The sequence below is a fragment of the Onychostoma macrolepis genome, chromosome 22, assembly GCF_012432095.1.
Source record: "Onychostoma macrolepis isolate SWU-2019 chromosome 22, ASM1243209v1, whole genome shotgun sequence".
Classification (NCBI taxonomy): Eukaryota; Metazoa; Chordata; class Actinopteri; order Cypriniformes; family Cyprinidae; genus Onychostoma; species Onychostoma macrolepis.
Genome location: NC_081176.1, coordinates 10,882,102 through 10,909,621, shown reverse-complemented (window position 1 = coordinate 10,909,621; position 27,520 = coordinate 10,882,102). Strand labels below are relative to the sequence as shown.

The following is a 27,520-nucleotide window of genomic DNA, read 5'->3' as shown; positions in this document are numbered from 1 at the left end:
TATCTGGTTCCATTTTCGTGATAATCAGAGCAACGACCTAGGAGGAGTTAAAAAAAATTCAAGTTTTTCAGAAAATTCAAAATGGCGGAAGCATTTTCATGACGGAAAATGCAATTGAATCGGCTTGAGCCAAGGAATCGGCCGTTGTGGAGATATAGCTTCACATCCATTTTAGTGTGCTTTTCGTAGAATTAATTTGCGCGTTTTTCAAGAACGGTTTGACAAATCGACTTGGAATTCCATAACTTTTTGTCGGTCTGGTCTGAAGATTATCTGGTTCCATTTTCGTGATAATCAGAGCAACGGCCTAGGAGGAGTTAAAAAAAATTCAAGTTTTTCAGAAAATTCAAAATGGCGGAAGCATTTTCATGACGGAAAATGCAATTGAATCGGCTTGAGCCAAGGAATCAGAGGGGGAAAATTGTTTCTAGCCCTTATGGTTCAAAAGTTATTACCATAAACACGAGTGAAACTTTGGACAGTTGGTGGCGCTAGACGGATTAACTTAAGCCTCGTTTCCACCGCAGGAACTTTCCCAGGAACTTTGGGCCAGTACTTGGTGTGTTTCCACTGCAGGAATTTGTTGTTTAAAACTCAGCTGTTTAAAGAAAGTTGTTTAAAACTCAAATATGTGGTTTATTTATAAAGACAGAGCCTACTTCATCCTACTTCGGATCACTGCAAGCATTTGTGAATTTTGATACCTTTCTAGCTTCAGACACTGACAATCCACAAATGCGTGGACTCCAACCACCATCTCAAGCCAATCAAAAATTTCACCCAGTATCACTGTTTGTCATTGATTGCCATGGTAACCAGAGGCCTGTTCTGCCTTTTGGGGGTGTTAGTTGCTCTTTGGGGATTGTCCACAGAACTCTAACACATGTTTTTTGAGTGAGGTTTTTTTTGTTTTGTTTTTGTTTTTATTTTGATTATTCAGTAATTATAATGAATAATTGTGTGTCTGATCACTCCAAATGCTATAGTATTGGGCAGAAATTATTATTATTATTATTATTATCCAAATAGAAGTTATGGTTGTTTATCATATCTGTAGCAAATTAGCTCAAAATGGAAATGTATATAAATAATTACAATTAATTATGATTAATTACAATTATTTATATCAGCTGCCAGCAATAACTGTAGCAGAATTAAATTTCCATGAACTAATCTGTTCGTCCAGTGAACATTCAGTGTAATTTCATATAAGCTCTAAGAAAATATATTTTCGTGGCCACAGAAAATACTTTCCTAAGTATGAATGCATTAGAGCATGTAATAAGGATCAAAATCGTAAAGGGACATTTTCTACAAGCAGAATCAGAAACTCATGTAATTTGTGCACAAGAGTTTTATTAACTAAACACTAACACCAACTAGTCTAACAAACAAACAAACATACATACACTCACGCGTACATACAAAAGGATAGCTAAAGTGGATGAATAAAGCCATTAGAGAAACCAGAGAATGCAGTTATGAAAAATGAGTCAGAACCACATGAGTTAAAAACCATCAGTGCCGTTTTACAACGGGGTCTACCGCTTATACTAAACCTCTGTTTCGTTTAGTTAAATGTGCGATACTTGCATTGCCTTCGTCATTGAACAAGTGTCCGGATGCAGTCTCGGATGAAAGTTTTGATGGTTTGAAGGTTTGGTGGTGTTAGAGTTCTTCAAGTTCTTCCGGGTTTGAAGGATGATGAACTCCGAAAGGTGTTATCCTGGCTCGGTGGTGATTGGGAGTTTCTTCCCAGGTAGAAAGTGAAAAAGAGCTAAGAGAAACATCAGCTGAGATCTGAGGATCTTTGGTTAAATGGAAAGTCAAGGCCGCAAGGCCTGTTGCAAAACTTAAGGGTTGCTGAGGAGCTCACATCCTCATCCTCTTAGGATCTAAAGGAACCGCAGACTGGCCAGACGGATCACTGATGTAAGAGCTTTATCCGATATAGAGGTCACACCTCTGGGGAGTCAAAGAGCCAATGGTGGCTTTCACTTTTGGAGGGAAAGTTTACGACTTTTTGTCTCTGAACATGGTAATTTGCATATGTAATTCACCTGGGGTTAATGCAAAAACTACTAAAGATTCTTAGGACACTAATATGTTGCATAGATATCAACATGTAATATTCACTCTAGATTAGATCATCCAAAGACAAATTGATAGAGACCAAACATGGTATAAGTGAGGTGATATTAACTAGTGATCTGTCATAAGCATGCATAAAACAGTATACAACACAAAAGAACATATACAAGAACAGTAATAATATACACAATGACCTGAAGGATATGTGTGTTCATTCAAAGAAAGGTTTTTCTATGAATTAATTAGAGAAGAGTCCATTTTTATGGCATAATGTCTTTCCTAAGGTTCAAAGATGGTGAGAGTGAGAACTCTCAACATGCCATTAGGTTTATGCCATAAAGTTTATCTGGTCTGGCTGAGGAGTTCTGGTTACCATGGTAACCAGGGGCCTGGAGTCATTCACAGACATACTGGCACCCAGTATGTGTATTGGGTGAGGGGTCTGTAATTATTTGTTAATCTAATGAATAATTGATATGTTAAATCTAATGAAAAATTGTGTATCTGATTGGTCCAAATGCTACATCACATAACGTGTTCAGTCATCTTGTGGGCATACATAGAATGACTGATCTATTTATTTGAAATTGAATTCAAGTACTTTAATTTGTAACTAAATTTAGCCTATACCTGTTAAGGTTACTGCACAAATTGTACCTGTGAAATGTTAATGTAAATTTATCACGCATGTAGGTGTCACGTTACGCTGTTCAGGGAACATGCTGGATGCACAAGGAAATGTTTAACCCCCTTTAATCAAATAATCACAACAGGAGCTTGAGCAACACACATAGCAAACAAGTAGACCCTGTCGGGGCAATTTCAACTGACTCTCATCAGCATAAGAGACAAACTCACTCTTAGTTAATAAAAGGTTTTATTCTTTGCAAAGAAGGTCAACAGTCATACAGACACGCAGGTTTCTGCAGAGTGCGACAAAAGGGGAGGGCAGTCCTCCACCTTTATACAATCTTCAAGGCACTCAAGGTCAAAAGATCACATGTTATAACAGCTGTACTTTTCCACCAAAAGGCAGAAAAGGAAGGAACACTCTGGTTTATTATAACCTCAGCCCCTGTTTCCCATGGTTTTAGGCCCTAAATGACCCTTCAGGTCATAAACAGCAAAAGGCCCCAAACCCATTCCTTTCTCGCACAGCCAGACCTAAAAGAGGTTTGCATGTTCTCATAAACATAGAAAATAAGCATAAAATGAATTTTCCTCAACAATTCCCCTTTTATCATTCATTGATAACTGATTATAATAACAATTCATTTCTACATCTATCATTCTCACTATGCTACCCATCCTCCCCACAAATTTGTCAACCATTCAAGCCATACATCGTTTGCTCGCTCAGGCTCTTTTACGGCCATTCTCATGTGAGTGATGATATTAGTGACGTTATCACTGTAGTCTGGAATATGGAAACAACATGATGTACCCAACATTTTACAAACTCCTCCCTTCTCAGAGGTCAAAAGGTCCAGTGCTAATCTGTTCTGAATAACTGTGTCCCTAATCTGTTTCATTTCCTCATTCACCATTGTCAGGGCATTCTCAGTGCTATTAGCTATAGTCAGTACAGACCATGCTAACCCATTGATCTTATTTATGCTTAGTGCCGTCCCCACCCCTGGAAAAATTGACCACCCTACATTAGCCCCAGGTGTCATCCAAGGGTTGGACAGTACATACCCATTATACCTGTCTGGCAGAGCCCCTGGTAGAACTTTTACACTTCTCTTCTTCCTGCTCTCTCCCTCATGCTCATTACCTGGTAAATACACAGATGTCCCCACACTCATCAGTGCTGGGTAACAACAACCTGCCCACCCTCTCTCTGGCAGATGGTGGTATGCTCTGCCTCCACACACCCATACTGCTGCGGGCAGTGTGTTCCTCGGCTCGCTGAATGGACATGTAAAGTTCATCAGTGTTCCGTTGATCGTCGCTGTGCAGTTGTCCGTCGTTCCGTTCCTCACGTCCATCCTCATCCTGCAGTTCGACCATCCTGTCATCACCCCTGAATTCGGTCTTACCCTGCAGACGCACACATCTCCTCGTGTGTACATGACCCTTAATGGTGGAAGCATCACGTCGAGTTTGTTGTCCCATCGAGTCTTTCCGCAGTCGAGCGCAGGCTTCCTCTTTGGTGTGTTCCCTTGCTCTATGTCAGCCGCAGCCATCAGCACTTCAGTCATCTGCTGCGGTATCAGACATCTGGTTTCCGTTACAGTTGCAACAGTCAATGGGGCTGCTCTCCATGAGTGTGACATTTGCAGACACAGCCAACAACTCGTGTTTACCTCCAGCTCCGCTTTTTGCAACAGAGCCAGAGTGCACGCCTTGTTCCCTTGACACCTCGTCATGGCGCTTCGCACTTCGGGATTCATTCCCCCTTTTCCTGCTCCTCCTTCTCCCATCCACGCTTCCTCTTCTGCTGTGGCTGGTTCAAAGGTGTGCTCGACAAGGGGCTTTATCGGTTCTGGCGCTGGCTGATTCACAATGATGTTGAAGGCTTCATACCAATCGATCCCCATTTTATCAATGCCACAATAGTACTTGCCTTGGTCTGCGAGTCTCACACCTCTTATCTCTACTGTCATCCCGTCCTTGTTATGGCCCCTCTTGCTGTTCTTTGTCACCCCAAACCTTTTGTCTGTCCCATACACTGTGGGTTTGTCGTACGCCTTTACTTCACCCCACCCACATGGTTCTTTACAAAAATAAATTTGTGCATATTCAAAGTCTTGTTTACTTGCGCGTGCTGGTCTTCCGCAGTACTGACAATTCTTCATATACGGATTACAGCTGAACTTCACACTTGATCCTTCTGTCACCGTGATGAAGTCCTCTCTCGCTCCATGCATCGGTACTACGATAGTCAGTGTCGATCTTTTTGTCCTTGTAGATGGTTGGTAGTTGGTCTCATTCAATGAAATGGTTGCAGTCGGCATGTCATTTCCTCTCGTCTCCTGCACCAGCTCTGCAGTCAGGTAGAATGAGATTGAACAGATGATCATAGCCACCGCTGTTAACCAGCAGATCGTACCTCTCATTCCACACAGTCCAGGCACTCTGAACGGGTGCCACGCTTTCGGTTGCTCCATTCTGTCGGCTGCTAATGCCCGCTACCCAGTCTTTCGTTCAGGAAGCAGGGGGTGCGCTGGTCGCTGATGCTCTCACAGCTCTGTTTTCTTTGCAATGTCTCTGATTTGTGTGTTTCAGCTGAATGCACAGCTGAAATGTTACAGTCTTTATCAGCACCTCCTTTCGTCTCCTTTTGTCTCTTTGGTGGAGAGGCCGCTGTTTGTGCGGGCTGTCTCCCCACAACTTTTCAGTCTTGGCCTTGCTCACGCGCTGATAAGGCGCTTGATGTTTATACAGGGTTTTGGCACCTGTCAGCTCACTCCTTGAATCTCCTACTCCCTCCGTTCCTCCTCCTCAGATGCAGGTGGAACCTTTCTACAGTGGCTGGCGTGAATCCACGTTGCCCTCTCAGCTACCTTCACGGCCGTGTGAGTAGTCAGAAGCACTTGGAACGGTCCCAGCCACCTTTTCGCCTTCCAACTTTTCCTCCTCAGATCTCGTACCACCACGAAATCTCCTGGTTTGATGTCGTGCAAGGGAGTTTCTACAACTTTCCCCTGGGCGGCTTTTACCTGCGCACAGACATTAGACAACAGAGAAGACATTTCTTTGCAGTAACTCAACATGTCATGCTCACACAATTCTGTTGATGGCAGCTGTTGTTTTCCCCCTTCTATTCCCATGGTGGTCTACCAAAGAGAATCTCGAATGGGCTCAGATTCACCCTAGATCGTTTTCTCATTCTCATGTACATGAGGACGATCGGGAGCGCTTTAACCCATGTGAGTCCAGTTTCCTCACAACACTTAGCCAATTTGTTTTTAATTATCCCGTTCTGCCGTTCTACAGCGCCCCCTGAGGCTGCGTGATAACTGCAGTGTGTTCTCAAATTAATTCCTAAAAATTCACCCACTTGTTTCCATTGTCAAAACTGATTTTTTGTGGAACTCCCCATCTCAGGACTATCTCAGTCAGCAGGGCCTTTGCCACCGCCGCTGCGTCTTGTTTTGATGTTGGGAAAGCCTCGACCCATTTGGACCACATATCCAACATCACCAAACAGTACTTTTTCCCTTGGCATGGGGACAGTTCAATGAAGTCCATTTGTAGATATTCAAAAGGACCTGTCGCAGGCAGTTGGGACACTTGAGACATTTTTATCCCTTTCGCCACATTGTGGGTGTTACAAATAACACATCTTTTACAAAAATTTTCTGCAAATGTTGTAAACCCCTTTGTAAACCACAGTTCTTTAATTTGTGCCACCATTCCCCCTTTCGATGCATGGTCTTTCCCATGTGTCGACTTAGCATAATGTGGAAAGAAGTGTCTAGGTAAACAAGGCTTGCCATCACAGCTCATCCAGACACCCTCATTCAGTTTACAGCCACACTGTTTCCACTGGTGTCTCTCTGCCCCTGAGGCAAAGGCCTGCATGCTCTGTAAAGAGGAAGAAATGTCTGGGTTACTTTCAGATAACATAGTACACTCTGTTTCTTTTGTCTGCTTCGCCGCCGCGGCCTTTGCTGCCGCATCTGCTCTGGCGTTTCCTGTGGATATGAAATCTTTGTTGTTAGTGTGTACGGCACATTTGCAAATGGCTATTTTGTCTGGTAGTGGAATGGCCTCCAGTAAGGCCGCCACTAGAGGAGCATTTAATATTGGGCGCCCATCTGACTTTAAAAAGTTTCTGTGTTTCCACAGCGCTCCAAAGTCATGCGTGACGCCAAATGCATACCGTGAATCGGTATAGATTGTGACGCATTTGCCTGCCATCAGTTTGCACGCTTCTGTTAACGCCACAAGCTCCGCTGCCTGTGCTGAAAAGTGTGGTGGCAATGAGCCAGAAACCACGACTTCGAATTCGGTTGTTACCGCATACCCAACTTTATTCTGCCCTGTTTGTGGATCTTTGTAGGCCGAGCCATCCACAAAGAGGACATTTTCGCAGTTTTCAAGTGGTACATCAGAAAGATCTGGACGCGGTGTACACACTTGTTCTAGCGCAGTTAGACAACAATGGTGCTCCTCCCCATCCTCCGCTGTCGGAAGGAGAGTAGCAGCATTCAAGGTTGTGCATCGTCTGACAGTGATATTCGGCATATCAAGCAAGATAGTGTGGTATCGCAACCACCGCGCTGTCGACAAATGCGATGTTTTCTGTTCTTGCAGGATCATGGACAGCGTGTGGCACCTTTAATATCAGGTCAGAGTACCCTACAAATTCTCTAGACGCCATTACGGCCTGTTCTGCAGCAGCCACCGCCCTCAGACAGTGTGGCAGGCCTGCTGCAACTGGATCTAGTTTGCTGGAAAAATAAGCCACAGGTCGCAATTTATCTCCATGATGCTGCAACAACACAGAAGTCATAAACCCATTTTTTTCATCCACCATCTGAACAAAAGGCTTGGTTGGTACCGGTAGGCCCAAAGTCGGCGCCAGAGACAGCTGAACTTTCATGTTCACAAATGCCTCCTCTGCCTCCCCTGTCCACTCAATTTTGTCACATGACTTCAACCCCTTCCCTGTTGTTAGGGCTCTCAGAGGCTGCTCAAGAATTGCATAATTTGGAATAAACGTTCTGCAGTATGAACACATTCCCATAAATGATAGCATTTGTTTCTTTGTGATTGGTTTTGGTACATTCTTAATGCCTTCAATTCTTTTGTCAGACAGGGATTTGCTGTTTGGTGTTATGACATGGCCCAAAAATGTAACCTGTTGTTTTACAAACTGCAATTTAGACAAGCTGACCTTGTGGCCCTCCCGAGCCAGATGCTGCAGGAGGGTCACAGTGTCAGCCACACATGTAGGCTCATCCTTAGCAGTCAAAAATAAATCATCCACACATTGAAGCAAAGCAGTTCCAGCTGTCAGGGTCAATGGCTCCAGACTTCGCCTAAGCGCTTCATTATAAAGAGTAGGGCTGTCACAATACCCCTGGCCCATTCTCGTGAATGTATAGCCTTTGCCATCAAATTCAAATGCAAACCAAAATTGACTGTTTTTATCCACTGGCACGCTAAAGAATGCATTGGACAAATCTACCACTGAGAAAAATGTTGCATCTTGTGGTATTTGTGACAAAATCGTATATGGATTTGGAACTGATGGAGCCCTTTGCCTGACAGCTGCATTTACTGCCTGCAAATCTTGCACAAACCGCCACTCTGTGGGTTGACCTTTGTCCCTTATCTTTTTTACAGGGAAGATTGGTGTTCTTACTGGGGAATCACTGCATTCAACGATTATGCCTTCTTTCAAAAGTGAGTCAAATACTGGTTTGATTCCCAGTATTGCCTCCTTTTTCAAGGGGTACTGACGTTGACACGGCCTGTAATCAGATTTTGGGGTGATTACAACCGGTTCACATCCTTTGATCAGTCCCACATCATATTTATGCTTTGCCCACAGCTCGGATGGCACATCCGCTAAAGCCGGGTGAATTTCTGAGGCACAAATGTTTGTCATGCAGTGATTTCCCTTCATGCTTTCGTCAACAGGTGTCACATTTCTCTCTACCTCAATTTCATGCTTGCACTCTGACATAAATGCTCCCAAACTTTTTGCTGTGTTTCACCCCAACGCTTATCTCACACCAGTCTGTAGCATCAACACAGTTTTTCACAAACCCCCCCAGCTCAGCCCAAGCCTGCTCTTTGGCCTTGGAGAGCGATAAGTGAGGCACAGACTCTGATATTAGAAAAAAAGGAAGCTGTTTTTCTGTCAAGCCCACTGAAACAGCATACATATCTTCTTTCCAAAAGATTTTCTCAAAACTCAAAGTTTCTCCTTTCCCCCCCTCAAACCAGTCTTTCTCATACTGGTTTTCTCTTTCCACTACGACATGTGACGTGCAATGCAAATTGTCAGGCACCATTATTTCTGTGTTAAATGGCTTGGTCTTATTTTTGGCCAGTTCGCACATCATTTCAGCCCAATCATGATTTATGATGTGCCATTCGTATGCCCACTGAGGCTCTGTTCGCAAACAACACCATTGCTCCCCCTCTTCTGCCACTCTGACACCCGAGGAGTCCGCAACTAGCATCAAATTTAGTTTGCACAACAGATCTCGACCCAAAATGGGCACAGGGCATTTTGGTGAATAAATGAATGCATGTTTCAGCACTCTTCCCCGCTCTGTTTCACAATTTAGAGGCACCGTGAATCTTTCAAAAATTGTATGCCCTGATGCAGAAACAGACTCATTTGTTTTGTCCGTTATTATCGGTTGACATGGCAAGTCACATGGTCGTATGGAAGACCTTGAAGCCCCAGAATCGGCTAAAAACTCAATCAGTACCCCCTCAATCAGCATGGGGTATTTCGGCATTTTCTTAAATGCCTCACTTTTGTACATCATTAAACATTTATCAGAATCTTCATCATTCAAATCAGAATCACACAAAGAAATGCAAGCTTTTTTTTCTTCATTGCAGAGAGCAGTGTATACGTCAGTGTATGTGTGTGTGTGTGTGTGTGTGTGTGTGTGTGTGTGGTTAAAAAAATTTTCACTTCCCTTTTCGGTGGCTCTCGGAGACTGCTCCCCCTTCTCCCATCCCGTCTTTGTCAGTCTTTGCTTTCACTCTCTCTCTCTTTGCTATCTGCAGTTCTTCTGCATGCAAAGCGCGTGCTAAAATAGCAGACAAACGTCCATGTTTCCATTCAATGTAGCTGGTTCTCACTGCTAACGCAATCTCAGGTTTCAGTCCATTCAAAAACCAGCTCCGCAGATGACATTCCCACGTGTCAGGGTGATTTCCGCGGTCACCGGGCTCCTCCAAGCCGCTGTGTTTGTTGAATATCTCATAAAGGCGATGATAAAAGTCTTGAACCGACTCTTCTCTGTTCTGGCAGCAGTTGCCAATCTTTGCTGTGTCCACTCGCGCCGGAAATGCTGTTCTTATGCTTTCAGCCAGCTCCTCAACAGCAGCGCGGTATTCCAGATTGTCTCTGTGTCCCCATTCGGTGTGTCCTCTTCGGTAGTCTTCCCCTGGCAGCCTTCCACTCACTTTGTGCCAGCTCGAGGCCCCCAGTTTCACTGCCAGCAGCCTCTTCAGCTCGTACACGGTGGGGCTGAATTCTTTGCAGAACGTGACCAGTTCTGAGGAAAATCTGTCACCAGCTTCGTCAGGGCTCGGCAAGTGAGCCATGGCTTCTTTCATATCTGCCACTGTCCATGGTCTAAAGACCATCATTGGTCCGGCCGGTCCTGAAACTTCAATCATCGGTGCTGTTACACTCACATTTTCTTCTTTCACCGTTTGTCTGGTCTTTCTCTTCTTCGCCCGGGGTGCTCTGTACGCCACCTCTTCTTCTTGGGGGCTTTCAGGAATCATGTTGGGGTCTTCCTCCATTTCTTCTTCGTCTGTCTGCGGTGCTGTTGGTCTTTTTGGTGGAGAGCAGTCGAGGTCAGGGTCCATTTTCAGGGCTCGCAGCTCCGCCACGGGATAGTGATGATAGGGTGGTGGAGCATGTTTAAACACAGAAACACCAGAGCGGTTAGTAAGGCTACGTGATGTAATTACTTTTTCTTCACATTTTTCATTTTCTTTTTTTCCTATCAGCCCTACACGCTAATTCTTTTTGCATCGCTCTTCTTTCCCTTTTATCTGCCTCCCCCATCCAGCAATTCACCGTTTCCCCACATTTATCACACTTGTGTTTCACACAACACCCTTTCTGTTTTTTACTCCCCTCTTCGACTGATTCTTTCACAATATTCAACCTTGTGACACTCAGTGTTCCCTCTTCTGGAAAATCATGATACTTAATTAATTTCCCCATATCTTGCATGCTTTTCTGGCCATATAATTTTTTCATTTGCCAAAATACCAGTGTATCATATTTAACGAGCTTGCTCTGGGACTTCCCCATATTGGCTTTTCTCCCTTCTCTGTGGATTTTCTCTTAAGCGTTTATATCCTAATCTGTCAGACGTCTCCAACAGATCCGATCTTTATCCCAAGACCGGCCAGGCGGAGCGCACCAGCAGCTCCAATTAATACCCGCACAGTTTCAGTTCCCCTTTTAGAAATGTGTTAACTGCTTGCGCGTGATCTCAATTTCTTGCTTCGAAATCTCCGGATCGTACTTGATCTCAATTTCTCGCTCAATTTCCAATCACGCCAATTGCAGCAGTTTCAATTTCCCCCTAGAAATTTATTAACTGTGCTGTATCTACTCAGGTAATCTCAATTTCTCCCAGAAATCTTCTGATCACACTACCACAGAGTCAAACCCACCAATATGGTTTTTCCCTTTTCTCAATTCCAGTTCTAATTTTCAAAACCCAAATTCTTTAGAAAATTTTGATTTGTCTCTTACCAGAGAGTTTTGTTGCCACCTCGGTTCGTTTTCTGATTCCAGTGGTGTCCCCTCCGGGCCTCGGCGGTCGGTCCCTCTCTTCCCTTCAATTCTATTCGGGGTTAGGGCTGGACTCTAAGTCCAGGATGTATACGGTCACCGTCCGCTCTCAGGTCCAGAAGGCACATCCAAGGAATCCCACTTCTGACGCCAAATTGTCTGGGCAATTTCAACTGACTCTCATCAGCATAAGAGACAAACTCACTCTTAGTTAATAAAAGGTTTTATTCTTTGCAAAGAAGGTCAACAGTCATACAGACACGCAGGTTTCTGCAGAGTGCGACAAAAGGGGAGGGCAGTCCTCCACCTTTATACAATCTTCAAGGCACTCAAGGTCAAAAGATCACATGTTATAACAGCTGTACTTTTCCACCAAAAGGCAGAAAAGGAAGGAACACTCTGGTTTATTATACCCTCAGCCCCTGTTTCCCATGGTTTTAGGCCCTAAATGACCCTTCAGATCATAAACAGCAAAAGGCCCCAAACCCATTCCTTTCTCGCACAGCCAGACCTAAAAGAGGTGTGCATGTTCTCATAAACATAGAAAATAAGCATAAAATGAATTTTCCTCAACAACCCGACAAACGCAAACAGAACAGACTGGGGCTTATAAACACAGAATAATGAGGGACAGACAGGTGGGAGGCAAAGGTGAAAGCTAGGGAGGAGGCTCAGGAGGAGGACGGATATCCAGGAGGAGGACGACGGGCAGAGACCAGGGAGGTGACGACGGAGGGAGGAGCCAGGGAGATAACAGGAGGGAGCCGGAACAGAAGGAGCCAAGCAGGACCCAGGTCACAGCCATGACGACTGCCCACGGTGGAGCCGACGGAGGGAGGAGCCATGGAGGAGGAATGGTCGTCGACTTCAGGGGGCTGACCAACGGCGGTGGAGCAGGTGGAGGAGGAGCCCGAGGCGGAGACGGAGAGCCGACGAGTCAGGGTGACGGGGAGGATCCAGGGGACCAAGGCGGAGCAGATGGCACCCGGCCATGCTTTTAATACTTCTCTGGGCCTTGACAGTGTTAATTACTTGGCAGTCAATGGGACAGTCACAAGCCTCGCAGTTTTCATCTAAAATATCTTAAATTGTGTTCCGAAGACGAACGAAGCATTTACATGTTTGGAACGACATGGGGGTAAGTGATTAATGACACAGTTTTCATTTTGGGGATGAGTAATCCTTTAACTCTGGAACTGGAGCCCTCTCTGGGCTGGACGGGGAAACAGGAGCTCTCTCTGGGCTTAACTCAGGAATGGGAGCCCACTCAGGGCTGGACGTGGAAATGGGGGTGACAAAGGGCTCCGAGGAAGGAGGGAGGAGAGGAAGCAGGTCAGCCACCCAGTCTATCAGGTCCTTTTCTGCCTCTTCTCTACCAGGTCCAAAACAAGCTCACCCTCAGCCACGGTGCAGGAGGCGGAGCTCCTCTCTGTGCTCTCACTGCCCTCGAGGCAGGCGTTGTTGCCGGCTCACGCACCTGGACTGATGTCACTAGCAGCTCCAGCTCCACGGCGATCTGTGGCTCTTTCACTCCATGCGGCGATGGCTCGTTGGTCACGGCGGGCTCTGGCTCTCCATCAGCGGTGGGCTTGGGCATGCGCTCTGCGCAGTAGGGAGATGATGGGCTAGGCACTGGGTCGGGAGTGGAACTGGCGAGATACTCCTGGGAACAGGCGGGGAACGGAGATCCGTTTCTCGCTAGTGTCCACTCCACAAAGGCGGCGAAATTCGCTCGAGGACCATCTTCGGACGACAGCGCTCTGCATGAGATGTTTAAACTGGCGTGTCGTCCGGGTAGCTGGTTAGAGCAGCGAGGACCAGGAACAGTCTAGTATGGCCCTCGAGCGATCCATGGAACACACAACAGAAACAAAAACACTGAGGAAAAAACGGAAACAAAAACGGAGAGAACACACAGAGGTAACTGTATTTGGTCGGGTCTTCTGTCATGTTACACTGTTCAGGGAACACGCTGGAGGCACGAGGAAACGTTTAACCGTCTTTAATCAAGGAAATACTGGGAATAATCACGACAGGAGCTTGACCAACACACGTAGCAAACAAGTAGACTCGACAAACACAAACAGAACAGACTGGGGCTTATAAACAAAGAATAATGAGGGACAGACAGGCTCTGTCTCTGTCACCTCTCTTCACAGACACGTAAATAAAACAACATGAACCGGTTTGCCAGTCTCAACTCATTATATCTAATGTGGTCACGCCCTCACGCCGATCGCGCTTTTCACATTCAAACATCCACGTGAGGCGCGTGCAAATGTAAACGCCCACATCGCCTCCGCGTGAACAAACAAAGTCCTTCCAAACAAAGAACAAAGTTCATCCCGGCTATAGAGAAATAACCCAGAATTTCAAAATGTTTTTTTTTTATTATTATTTATTTTATTTTTTTTATTTCCTTCAGAGCACATAAACGATATGAAAATGCCAGGTAGCCTATGTGATGTTCATTTATATAATTTCAACATGACACACTACCAGTCAAAAGTTTTTGAACAGTAAGATTTTTAATGTTTTTGATCCAAAATACATAAAGTTGTATTTGCTAAAGCAGCAATATTGTGAAATGGTTTTACTATTCAAAAGCTTGGAGTCAGTATATATATATAAATTAAAACTTTTATTTAGCACACAAGTGATGATAAAGACATTTATCATGTTACAAACGATGCTCTTCTTCTAAACTTTCTATTCATAAAAAAAAAAAACCCTGAAAAATTCTTCTCAGCTCTAGTCAACAATAATAATAATAATAATAATAATAAATGTTTTTTGAGCAGCAAATCAGAATATTATAATGATTTCTGATGGATCATGTGACTGGAGTAATGATGCTAAAAAGTCATCTTTGAAAATCAGCTTTGATTGTTCCTAATAAACTGTTTAACTGCACTCGCAAGTGAATCTCAAGTTATGAGTTGTGATAGCTAAATATATTCTTAATAAACTACAAACAAAAAATATATACATTTATTTTGTCCTCACATTCTTTCTTGTATCTCTTCCCTCTCAGTCACATACCTGTCTGAATGGCTCATTATGGAGCTCATTATGCGGGCCTTTGTCTTCTCAGGTGTGATTCACAGCATTATCCAGGATAGTTCACTCCCTCTCGCATAGACCCTTTCTAGGCAAGGCAAGGCAAGTTTATTTATATAGCACGTTTCATACACAGTGGTAATTCAAAGTGCTTTACATAAAAGGAAGTGAAATAGTCATTAAAAATAATAAAAATAATAATAATCACAACAATAAAAACAAAGTGATTTAAAAATTGATTTAAAAAAAATATATAAAACATTTAAGAATAGAAAATGATTATACATAGTGCAATCAGTTCGGACGTAGCACAGTGCTCATTCAACAAATGCACAGCTAAACAGATGAGTTTTGAGTCTGGATTTAAATGTAGCTAATGTTTTAGCACATCTGATCTCTTCTGGAAGCTGGTTCCAACTGCGGGCAGCATAATAACTAAAAGCGGACTCCCCTTGTTTTGTGTAAACCCTTGGTATTTCTAACTGACTCGATCCTAATGATCTGAGTGGTCTGTTAGGTTTATATTCAGTGAGCATATCTCCAATGTATTTAGGTCCTAGGCCATTGAGAGATTTATAAACGAGTAAAAGTATGGTGTGATATGCTCAAATTTTCTGATTCTAGTCAGAATCCTGGCAGCAGCGTTCTGGATGAGCTGCAGCTGTCTAATGGTCTTCTTGGGAAGGCCGGTGAGGAGACCATTACAATAATCCACCCTGCTGGTGATAAAGGCATGAACAAGTTTCTCCAAGTCTTGACTGGAAACAAAACATCTAATTCTTGCAATGTTTTTGAGATGATAGTATGCTGATTTAGTTACTGCTTTGCTTTTCTACTAAAAAGGTGACTTAGACAATTTAAATCAATATATTGTTTTCTGTGAGTGAGTAAACAAGATGATTTTCACATCATTTTGAAGCAAAAACTCTAGACTACAAGATCCAGTTCTCAAAGGTCTTGTGAACAAATGTTCTATATGTGTTTTATGGCCTTATTTCAGTAACTTCAAAATTTTAGTTTTTCACTAACCACGCATAAACGTTGCTTTCTCAAAAACACAATCATGTACATAAATGCTGCTAACATATTATTGTAGCCCAGTTTGTGCTGATTACAGTGTTATTAGACTTTAGCCATTTATATGTTTATAAGCAACTGAAAAAAGCACAAATGTCAGGGCATGTCAAAACTTCTCCAGGCCCCCAAAACACCCTCAGACCCCAGAGGGTTAATGAAGGAGACAAACTATTAAGTAGAAAGAATAGTTCATTTCTTCAGAAAAAAATGTTAATTGTTTAATAAATTTAACAACAGTGTTTATGATTTGACAACAAAAATGAAGTATTAGTCTATGTTAGAGTGGTAATGTAAACATCAGTGGAATTGAGAAGATATACAGACAGTTATAGGCAGAGCGTGTGTAATGGTGGGCAAGGCTTCCCCTGACCACGGGTTGGAGATAACAGGGCAATTAGGGCAAAAATGCTATCAAATTGGACAAACTGTTCCTGTACAATTAAACTAAATGTAAGTGTAACCCTTAGCACAATTTGCTACAGACAGGGCCATCGCTAGTGAGTGAAAGGTGGCGACGATTATAGGGGCCCACGGCTGTGGGGGGACCCCCGGCAATTGAGACTGGCTGAGAACAGCCTAAAAAGACACTCAGGACAGTTGAAGGTCCACTGCTGCGCATTGTCACAAAAGCCTATCAACTGCATGTGTTTTTAAGCCTTGCCAATTTAAACATTTGAAATAGTTAAAAGCATTCAAGCACAAGATGCGAAAGAACTCACCTGAGTACTCGCGCACAGTGTTTTGTGCGCACAGAGAGAGCCGCGTCTCAAACGTGTAAACACACAACCAAGCTCTCCTTCGTGTCCTCCCGCACCTGAACGAACAAATACACCTTGCCAGTTTAAACATACATACACAAAAAGACGTGAAAAGCTTAATTCAGCATCCACACATTGTGTTCTGTGCCACAGCACGCACGCAAGGACACACGTCTCAGCCCTTGAACACCGAATTGAGTTTTGTCTCTTCTTGCTCTTGAACCGATAAATGCATACAAAATTATGTCGAAATACCCGTCTTGGTGAGTATCCTCTAAAAAACTGTTGATTATGTCTTAAGTGAACCTAAACAGTTGGGAAAGAAATATGATGTGTATCATTATAATGGGTGCAATGTCTCTTAAAATTACTGCACCTAATTTACTAGCTGCTGTCGGTGTCCTTAATGTTAGTCCAAGAAATTAAATGGAAGAAAATCACACAGCTCTTTACTGAATTACTTGTTTTAACAAGAATTAATCTATATTTAATTTATACAATGAAGACTATGCTATTTTACATTTGATTAATCGGTTTCTGTACTTGGACACCTACAAACCTGAAAAACTTAAACATTGTTTAATTTGTATCTTTGTTCTTTTTATTTATTTGTGCTTTACACAATTTCAAACAGGGCCCATGGGTAAAACCTGCACTGGGGCCTCACAAACCTCAGCTATGGCTCAGGCTGCAGACACAGTGTGGGCTCTGAGTGTGGGCCAGCTCAGAAGATCAGATTCAGCTACAGAGAATCAGGAGCTCACAACAATAATTAATCAGACACTGTATTAGATTTGTTAGAATCACATTATATAGCACAGTAAGCATCAACAATCAATCAATCAATCAATAAATAAACAAGATAAAGAAAAAAATAATAATGGTAAAATGATAGGGATGTACAGAATTTTTGCACCACCTAAAATTATAAATATAGGCTATATCGTATTTTCGTCCATTTTTCTCTTTCGTCTGAAAACCGAAATTGCCATTTTCGGCCAATAATTAATTTATTACTATTTAATAATTACTATTTTCATATATATATATATATATATATATATATATTTCTGTCATGAGAACTCTCGGAGGGATTGGCATGGTAATGTACATGACAATGTTAATGTATTTAGTCTTGGCGGAATAGATCTGCTACGCTGCTGCTGCTGCTGCTGTTGCAGAGCAAGTACCAAGACTTGCTCTTGCCAATACATCCACAACATGCTGCTGTGAGCATGTATGAAATACTGCTGCTGCACATATAACACATATGAACAACCCCCCACAAAGCAGGAAACACGGAACACAATACAATACAAGCCAGTATATGCATGCCGCTGGATATAAGGATAAACTGCTGCATCAGTGGACATGCATGTATACACACATAAAGATGAACAGACAAGGAAAGACAAGATACCCCCCACAAAGCAGATCTATTGCTGATGCTCCGAAGAGCCATGTGAACCGCATGTATTACTATTTATGTGTGCCTGGGCTACCATGCCGACCGGCTTAACGCTAGTGGCCTATGACTATGTGAGCCTTGTCTACCACGCCAACCGGCTTAACAATAGTGGCCTACAACTATGTGTGCCTTAGCTACCACACCGACTGTCTAAACAATAGTGGCCTACGACTATGTGTGCCTGACGCTGACTGGGTTAACTCTAATTAGATGCGCACTATCTGTAATGTTAATTAACAAAATGGATATATGTTGCAATCCAATATAAGACCCCAGCATCTACCTGAAATATTGTAATTTAGTTATTTGATATCTGCTGTTACTTTCTACACTTCATCAGTCCCAGCGGCAGTGTAACAGGTCGTTATTTCATGTTTGTGCAATAATGAGACGGACGAAGTTAGCCGATGCATTCCTTTTACTCTCTAGTGTAGATAAAAGTTATCAGGGTTACAGTGCACAAAACTCCTGGGTGGACTGACTTGAATGAACTAAAATAAAAGCAGAATATAAACGTTCTTTCTTAATTTTTTGAACTACACAGGACAGCTAGAGCACACGTTACACGAGCACATTTCTCCAAACTACACTACCCATAATGCAATTCTGAAGTGCGCTGCCAAACTGCTACAGAAAACAAAGCCAGGTATTTGAATATTGAGCAGTGAGCTCATTGGTTACAGGAGAAAACCAGCTGCGCCATGTGATAATGATGCCATTAGGTCAGATTGAGTTAGACCTATCGGACTGCACCAACTAGAGTTTCATGCCAGAACTCTGTATATATTATACTCTGATTTTTAAAGTCAACTTTTATGTGATGAAAGTCGAGTCGAAGTCGATTAGTCGCTGATGACGTCATTAATGAACAAATAAGTCTGGAGCTGTGACAAACACCTTGTGCAAAGCTATGGCATATGACACAGTGCTGCCCACATGGCAACAGCTAATTTTTATCAGTTCTTTTGTCTTTGGGTCGTTACATTTCTCAAAGTTTTCTGCTCATTTTAAATCAGATACAGATAAAGTAGCACAGTAAAGCATATATGAATGCATTAGTGAGAGCGATATTGTGTGTGTGAATTAATTCTACCTGGCAGCGTCTCCCTAATAGTACTGAAGCTGTAGGATTTAGTTATTAAGAAATATATGCTTAAACTTTTCAGTTTCTAAGTTTTCTATTTTACTGAGAAATCACAGAACAGTGTTGACAATCTGTGTGCACAATCTGCGTGTGATGTACGAGCAACTGTCTGTAGCCTATGTGTGTGCATTACAGTGCAGCAGTGCATTAGATTAGAACAGCGATTCATTTACCTGTACAATAAGCTGTTTAAAACATGCATTTTCCTGTTGACTGTCGAGCATCCAGTAATATAAATCACCCATGTCTTGTGGAGCGCTTTCAGAGTATGCATTTAGTTGACATTTTAACTGTTTGGAAACGGAGCCTAAATAGTGTACACCTAGTATATATACAGTGCACAGCATAAATGAGTACACCACCTCTGAATAAATATAAAAGATGTATTGTCTTAATGATCACTAATATTATTCATGGAAAGATGGTAAAATTGAAATGTATTAAACATATACTTAATAAAAACAACAAAATATATGTCAATATATATTTCTGTAAGATAAGTAAATTAGCTAATTTTGTTTAAATGAAGGATTGCAGAAATGAGTACACCCTAGATTTAATTCAAATGTATAATATTCTAGTACTTAGTATGTCCTCCAGAACTTTAAGTATACTGCTGTGACCCTTCTTGGCACTGAATGTACAAGTTCATGACAAATTTTCACATCTGTCCTGTTTAACTCCTGGAGGACGACCTCCTTGAATGCTCTGGTCTATAATGGGGAGTCTTGCTCAGCTCGTCTCTACAGAATCCCCCACAGCTGCTCAAGAGCGTTAAGATCGAGTGAAATACATGTCCACTGAAGGATTTTCACCTTGGGAGAATGAATATCTTCATTGTCATGCTGAAAAAAATGCCCAATAATGCAGGGAATGAGGTGAGTGTAGCATCTTCTGTTTCAAGTTTTTGTATTCCATCACACAGTAGTGTGTGACCAGAGTATGGATTCCCAGAAGTCTCTATTTTGTAAATATGGGCCTTGGAAGAGGTTAAATTAGTTTATTTTGCTTTGACTACAGTAGGTACTTCTAGTGGTGACAACAACCATGCATGTCACTTCTGCAATATGTCTTCTCAACTAAGCCCAAGCAATAAAATTAGTTCAACTTAAATATTTTTGCCCTTCCAACATTTTGTTAATTGGATTTTTTACAGTGTAACGTCATCTAAGTAAAGAGTAATTACTGTATTTGTTAAGTTTTAGAGGGGGTGTATTTATGTTGTGCACTGTATATATATATATATATATATATATATATATACTGTATTTGGCTGCAACGCACCACTCGGCATTGTTCAGAGCGCAGGCTTGTCACTGCGCAGTGTGAAGCGCCACTCAATATTCCACTCTAAAGGTCATTGCAAACTGAGTACGAAATTTTCGCACATTGAAAAATAAATACGACCTCACGTTGTCAATCACGTTTTCACACTGTCTCCGAAATTTTCGTCTGTCATAAAATCTAACCCGATCTGTTTTTCGCATCCGTGTTTTGACAGTTCAGAGCCACCGTACAAGCGAATGCCAAAATCCAGAATGGCAATTGTCAAGTTCATCTCCACTTCATCTCACAGCACAAAGCATATAGATCATTGCGCACTGAGTTCACAGAAATTGGTGGTCTTCTTTTTAATATGTGGCTCTAGTATCACTAGCAAAGCATCAAACTGAGCCACTAACATCCTGAAGTAAACTTTGAATCACCCGTGATCCTGCTGCTCTTTAATAAGGAGGGGGAACTCTCCATCCTCTCTATATTTTAGGATTGGATGGACCCAATATTTCCTTTCTTTTTCTTTTTTTTACTACCTGGTCTCATGGCATTTACGTACCTGGGTGCACTTTCTAGCGTGACATGAAATACGTACCAATAAGTACATATCACTGCAGTTTCCAAAATAAATGAACACTTTCACACAAATTCACAGAGTTGCGATTAATAAAGCGTAATTTTCGCACAGTTACTTGAAGAATATCATGCTATGACTTCAAAACAATATTAATATGCTGGGAGATTTGAAAACTGATGCGTTTGAACGTTAGCATCACACACATCCAGCTTCATATCTATGGGTTTTCATAAATGACAAGTTTGTTCGGTAGCTCACGGAGTACGGAGACGGATTTAGGAGACGAGAAGCACCGGTTCGGATCCCGTGTAACTACGGTTCGACAAAGCAGTTAAAATCTGCGTAAAAGGAAGTTCAAATGGCACAGTTGCATCAGCTAATACGTTTTTATATCAGTTTTGCATTTGTTAACACTATCGGGTAGGTTTAGGGCTGGAGTTGGTGTAGGGCATATTTCCAACACGATAGAGTATTAACCTTTAGCGACAGTCCCCGGATATTTGAATTCTGAACCGCCGCAATACGTATCTGAAGCAACATAATAAAAAAAAAACAGCAATACGTACCAATATCTACGTAATAAAAACGTAACAGGGTTCACATATTGAACCTGTGTTTTAGCGCCACTCAGTGGACATTTCTATTTGAAACTGCGGCAAAACGTGTAGCAAGGTATGTAAAACGGTGTCGCACAAAAAGTGCGCAGAGGTACGTATTTTTATGAGACCAGGTTGTTTTTTTAAGAAGCGAGAGGACAACAAAATCAATCTCAATGCTTGAAGACTTTAGTAGGCTTACTAAAAACGCATACGAAAATTTTGGACTCAGTGTGCAATGACCTTAAGGCTGCATCCGAAAACTTAGGCAGCTGACTTGCTGCCTCAATGCCTTATGAGCGCAGGCAGCGTTTTTGCACAAAGGCACCTCACAAAACTGATTTCGGACAGACTTCTGAGGCAGTGTAACGGTTTAATGATCTACAACAAAATAGAATGAGATTTGGTGATAACTAAACAAATATTTAATTACTATAATACTAATTTCTCTGTAGAAATAACATCAAAAGTGCAAAAAGTTAATCAGAAATATACATTTACAGTACACACAAACTAACCACCAAACGCAACTTTCAGACGCCATCTTTATTTTTTTAGCTCAACCGTCACGGAATGGAACGCGCAGGATTATGGGATATCGAAGGCAGCGAAGGATACATCTATGCTGCCTTCAAAAATCGATCTGATGAAGGTATCTCATAAGACAGGAAGTGAAGGTAACTTTGGATTCGGACATGCCTTGATGCCTCCTACCTTGGAATGCTGCCTCTGAAGGCAGCATTTTTCAGTTTTCAGATGCAGCCTATGAATGTGTGTTCCGCTCGTGTACCGCTCATGCTCACTGGAAAAGGAAAGTCCGCTCAAATAACGTGCAAACAGGAAATTTCTATGTAGTATATTTGTTCCTGTTAGCTATTAGCGCTACTGTGCTGTAACATGGCAACACTGGTAAATTAACGCTACCCTCTCTTGACGCTCTGTTATGTTCACATGCTCTGATAATAATAGCTTTGTAGGATTATAGATTATTTGGATAGTTAGTTTAAAGAAAAAAAAAAACTATATTTGATTCTGTTGCATGGAACTGAATAAAAATAATATATTGATATTTAATATTAAGTTAACACTTTAGGTTACATTAGTTAATGTTCATGCATTAACTAACATGAACGAACAATGAACAATACATTTGTTACAGTATTTATTACAGTATTTATTAATCTTTGTTAATATTACATCCCCAACACACTCTCTGTTGATTGTTGTTATATCTTCCTCTGCCACGTACTCCTTGTTGTTGTTGTCTATTCCAGTTCCGGTTTGACAGCTCTGGCTTGAGATAGATGACCATTGGTACTGGTCCTTGTCCAGCAGGTGGTGCCTGTGCTGTTACAATCTGATTTACTGGAGCAGATGCATTCATTGGTGCAGGTGGATTAACAGGCACTGGAGTATTGACAGGTGCCATCACTGCTGAGAGGTCTTCCCTCTGTATTGCTTGAACCTTTTTCTTCTTGAGTAATTCTTCCAGCTGCATCTGAGATAGTTTTCTTTGCAGCTCCTTTTCTTGGCTCTTCTTGTCTTCTGTATTGTTCCACAGCATGGACCACATGGTCTCTGAATTCTTTGTGTGATTTTGAATTCAGACCTACTACATCCTCCAGCTTCACTTTCACTGCTGCAGGCATGGCTTCCACAATGGAGGTCCTGAAGAGTGCTGTCAGTATTCTGTCTTGTTCTGGATCTCGTTCCAGTTCTTCTTTCCATCTTCTCAGTTGTTTCTGGATGTAGGTGGTAGGGTTCTCAGTTTCCCCCATTGGCTCCCCCTTCAGGAAATGTGGATCAGTTTGCATTGGTTATTCAGCCCTCAGTGTCCTCCAGATGTCATGTCGATGCTTGTTAAAGGAGGCTCCATCTGCTTGAGGTCTGTCTACTGCTTGAAGAAGGCCAGATTTCTTGAGAATGTCATTCATCTTGGAGGCTCCCAAGCACTTTGCTAGCAAAGCTTTGATGTCACCCAGAGCCAGAAGTTTTCCAGTTGTTTCTTCTTCAACCGTTTTGATCCATTTTCCAGCTCCTTCATGAATGTCTGGAAGACGGGAAACCAAAGTGTCCAAGTCTTGAGCTGCCCAGGGTATGTACTGGGCGTGTCCTTGTTTGATGAGAATTGGGCACTCATACTTTGAAGCTTCAGTCTTACTCTTTATCCTTGTTGATCTTCTTGGAAGTTGGCAGGATTGCAGCAGGTCATCCTGATATTCTATATCTTGCATGATCAATGTATCAGCTACTTGCTTGACTTGCTTCTGTTGGACATGATCATGTGAGCTTGGGTGTGGTTGCTTTGTTTGACTGTTGTTCAACAGTTCATCCATCTCTTGTCGCAATGACTTCACAGCTTGGTCATATTCTTCTCTTGTCATGTTGACAGCTTTCTTGAGACTTTCCTCCATATCATCCAGTGCTTCCTGGATAGAGTCAGTAGGTGTCACTCTTCCTTCAGTTGCTTCTTCAGGTTCTTTTTCTTGACAATTCTCCACTCCTCCACAAGCTGAAGTCTGATGTTTGTGGCAGTCTTCCAATTCTTCAAGCATTCTTGAAAGATGATGATATGTGAGTGGCTCACCTGTTTTCTCCTCTTCTTTGTAGTTCCTGGTCCCCCTTCTTTCAGTCCTTGGCTCCTCCTTGTAGGATGTTTTCTCTCTCTTTGCCTTGATTGTGGCAATGGTGTGGATGTTCTCAGCTTCACCTCCTGTGGCTCCGGCCCCTCCCTCATGGTTGTGCGAGTGTGTCTTTCTTCCCTGTCGTCTGCTCTTCTCCTCAACTCATCTTTGCAGCTCTGCTCATTTATTTCAGTTTCTATATTTGAATCATGTACATATCCCTCAAATTCTATTGGCCCTTTTAAATCTATTGTTCCCTGTACTAAAGGCATCTGGTTTATAGCCTGGTTGCAGGAAGGAGCATATGGAGGTGGCCTTTCTTTTACTTCATTGTTTTTATTCTCTCTTTCTTGTTTCTCCTATTTTAATAATTGAATTCCATATTGTTTGAATAAGGTCAATACCCCTAATTCCTGTTCTCTTTTTCCATTTCGCTTTTTGGATTTGTCATCAGTCTTGTAGTTTTTTAACAAGACCACCATTTCTCTACACATTATCACATCAAATGTTCCCTCCGCTGGCCACTTGGTAACCAATTTCTTTGTTCTCTCTGCCCACTTTTTTGATAGATTCCCTATTGCTTCTTTACAGGCTGGATTTTTGGAAGTCAATAATTCTACCGGAGTAGACATAATTTTTGAAATTTTGAGTTATCAGTCTGTTTAACGAATAGTTCTTTGTTTATTTATTTATTTATTTATTTTTGTGAAGTGATTTACCTCTTTAATCCCAGCATTTTAATTACTATCTAATCTTCACCAAGCTCATCAGACGAGGATCACTAAAAGTATCCGACCCCTGATTTTCACCTAGACTTTTGCTGGGCAGAGGACTTATCACCTTATTTATGAAATCTGGTTAGTTTGTCTCAAAAATTCCAAAATAATCACAATATGTTTCTGGTTAATAATTTAAAGGGTAACACAAGGCCTTTTGATTCTTTCCACTGAAGATTACCTTTTGTCCATATGATGTTTTCTCCCAAGCTGAATGCCTCAAAACTCCACAGCTTCCTCAAATGAAATTTGCAACCTGTAGCTGTCACTCCTCCTGCCCAAATTTCTTTTACTTCATTGTTTTTATTCTCTCTTTCTTGTTTCTCCAATTTTAATAATTGAATTCCATATTGTTTGAATAAGGTCAATACCCCTAATTCCTGTTCTCTTTTTCCATTTCGCTTTTTGGATTTGTCATCAGTCTTGTAGTTTTTTAACAAGACCACCATTTCTCTACACATTATCACATCAAATGTTCCCTCCGCTGGCCACTTGGTAACCAATTTCTTTGTTCTCTCTGCCCACTTTTTTGATAGATTCCCTATTGCTTCTTTACAGGCTGGATTTTTGGAAGTCAATAATTCTACCGAGTAGACATAATTTTGAAATTTTGAGTTATCAGTCTGTTTAATGAATAGTTCTTTGTTTATTTATTTATTTTTGTGAAGTGATTTACCTCTTTAATCCCAGCATTTTAATTACTATCTAATCTTCACCAAGCTCATCAGACGAGGATCACTAAAAGTATCCGACCCCTGATTTTCACCTAGACTTTTGCTGGGCAGAGGACTTATCACCTTATTTATGAAATCTGGTTAGTTTGTCTCAAAAATTCCAAAATAATCACAATATGTTTCTGGTTAATAATTTAAAGGGTAACACAAGGCCTTTTGATTCTTTCCACTGAAGATTACCTTTTGTCCATATGATGTTTTCTCCCAAGCTGAATGCCTCAAAACTCCACAGCTTCCTCAAATGAAATTTGCAACCTGTAGCTGTCACTCCTCCTGCCCAAATTGAGTAAGTGAGAGATGGCGATAAATTTATGCAAAATTCTCTTATCTTGAACACACTAATGTTCAATTCATCTCTTGTACACCACATTAGGTTTAGGGGTTCCATATAGTCAATCAATAAACTTTTTTCCTGCATCGTTAGAAGTTTTCTACCCCTTCTTCCCCTTCTTTACTTTTTCTTCTTTACTTTTACTTCTGTCATTTCGCTATTTGTTTTGTCTCTTGTCTCTATCTTGAATTAATTAAGCAGTGATTTCAACATGTCAAATTGTGATGTTTCTGTTCTTTTTTGATCTTTTTAAATCTCCACCCACAAGTGTTGCATGTACTGTGGTTGAGTTCTTATCTCAATCATCACCATCAAACGTCTCACAGTTCTGCCAGTAATATAAATTGGCTGTGGATTTCCTATTTCTTTTGACTTAAACAATATCTTAGATGTCCAGATCACTTCTCTTGTGTCAACTGTTATTCAGAGACGAACGTTGCCAAGAATCGTAGCTCTCCTTTCAAGTACTGACCACTGGTCTACCAAGTTGCTCTTAACATAGGGTGCTACAACTGGGTCAACCGGAATGTCAATTACATTTTTAATGCAGCTTCCAGTTAAGGCCTTCAACAATTTATTTGCCAATTTATGAATTGTTATATGTTTGAAAATCACATTTTCCCAAGGTATTCTTGGCCATTCAATTGATTTTTCTGTCAAATTTGTGATTTTAGTCAGCTTTCTAAAAATATTATTTTTTCTTAAATTCTGTCAAATATTGTACCTGTCCATCCACATCAACAAAATTTGATTCCAACCAAAAATGGTTGTGGAGCCCTTTTGTCTTTATCAAGGTCTCCTGAAATTTCGGATAATCTCTCTCACTTTCCCATTCATCTGAATCATCAAGATGTTTTCTTTTCTCTGTACGTTTCATTCTATTTTGGATGAGACAGGTACAGAAAATGATCACCCAAAATACCTTTTCTCTTTGCTTCCCCCTCCTTTACTGCTCCTACTTTCACTATCAGCCGCAGTCACACATACACTTACACTCTGCTCATGAGCACATACACACTATCAGTTCATGTATCCACACACACACAATGAGCTCATATGCTTCTATTCACAAAGCCCCCACCTTCTCTCCCTCTGTTGTACTTGCTCAACAACAGAGAAAAATTAAACACCTGATCTCCCTCTCTCCTTTCAGGAATAAAAACAATCAGTTATTCCTTTTTCTTTAACAATAATTCAGTTTCATAATTTGGATCACATCGTCGACAACTTGGACGATGTCCAAATAGCCGACAAAGCCAATTGTTTGGAGTATTTTTTGTTCTCTCAATTCTTATAATTTTGTTAACATACTCCATTCAATATATTGTCTTTATTCTTAACACTTTCACAATTATTTACACTGATTTTTCATTCTAGTTCTATCATAAAAACATTTACATATTATACACTTTCAGTAAACACAACGCAACACAGCCAGCATGGTTAGTGATGCATCCAAACATTCATTCAAGGATCCAATGCATCAACACTCACACACATAAATATCTCTCTCAACATATAATGGACAGACAAAGACTAACAGTCT

At 41.5% G+C, this 27,520-nt stretch overlaps 2 protein-coding genes across 6 annotated transcripts in view; one reads left to right on the top strand and one right to left on the bottom strand.

Annotated features, from left to right (window-relative positions):
• The window catches only part of LOC131530401 (uncharacterized), a 53,144-nt gene that overhangs the window by 19,900 nt on the left and 5,724 nt on the right, over nucleotides 1-27,520 (top strand). The window lies entirely within an intron of this gene.
• On the bottom strand, nucleotides 1,349-17,409 carry LOC131530382 (uncharacterized). 2 transcript variants are annotated; one of them, XM_058760629.1, is made up of 2 exons: nucleotides 16,411-17,404; nucleotides 1,349-14,702 (listed from the first exon to the last, which is right to left on the bottom strand). In XM_058760629.1, the coding sequence occupies exon 2, from the start codon at nucleotides 5,202-5,204 to the stop codon at nucleotides 3,387-3,389; it is 1,818 nt and encodes a 605-aa protein (XP_058616612.1). In that variant the 5' UTR covers nucleotides 5,205-14,702; nucleotides 16,411-17,404; the 3' UTR covers nucleotides 1,349-3,386. The 2 variants fall into 2 exon arrangements, with proteins under 2 accessions (XP_058616612.1, XP_058616613.1); XM_058760630.1 differs by having other exon boundaries at nucleotides 5,200-14,702; nucleotides 16,411-17,409.

Bases quoted from the DNA above. Each gene is read 5' to 3' on its own strand.
- LOC131530382 (XM_058760629.1), bottom strand. From the start codon at position 5,204: ATGGAGCAACCGAAAGCGTGGCACCCGTTCAGAGTGCCTGGACTGTGT.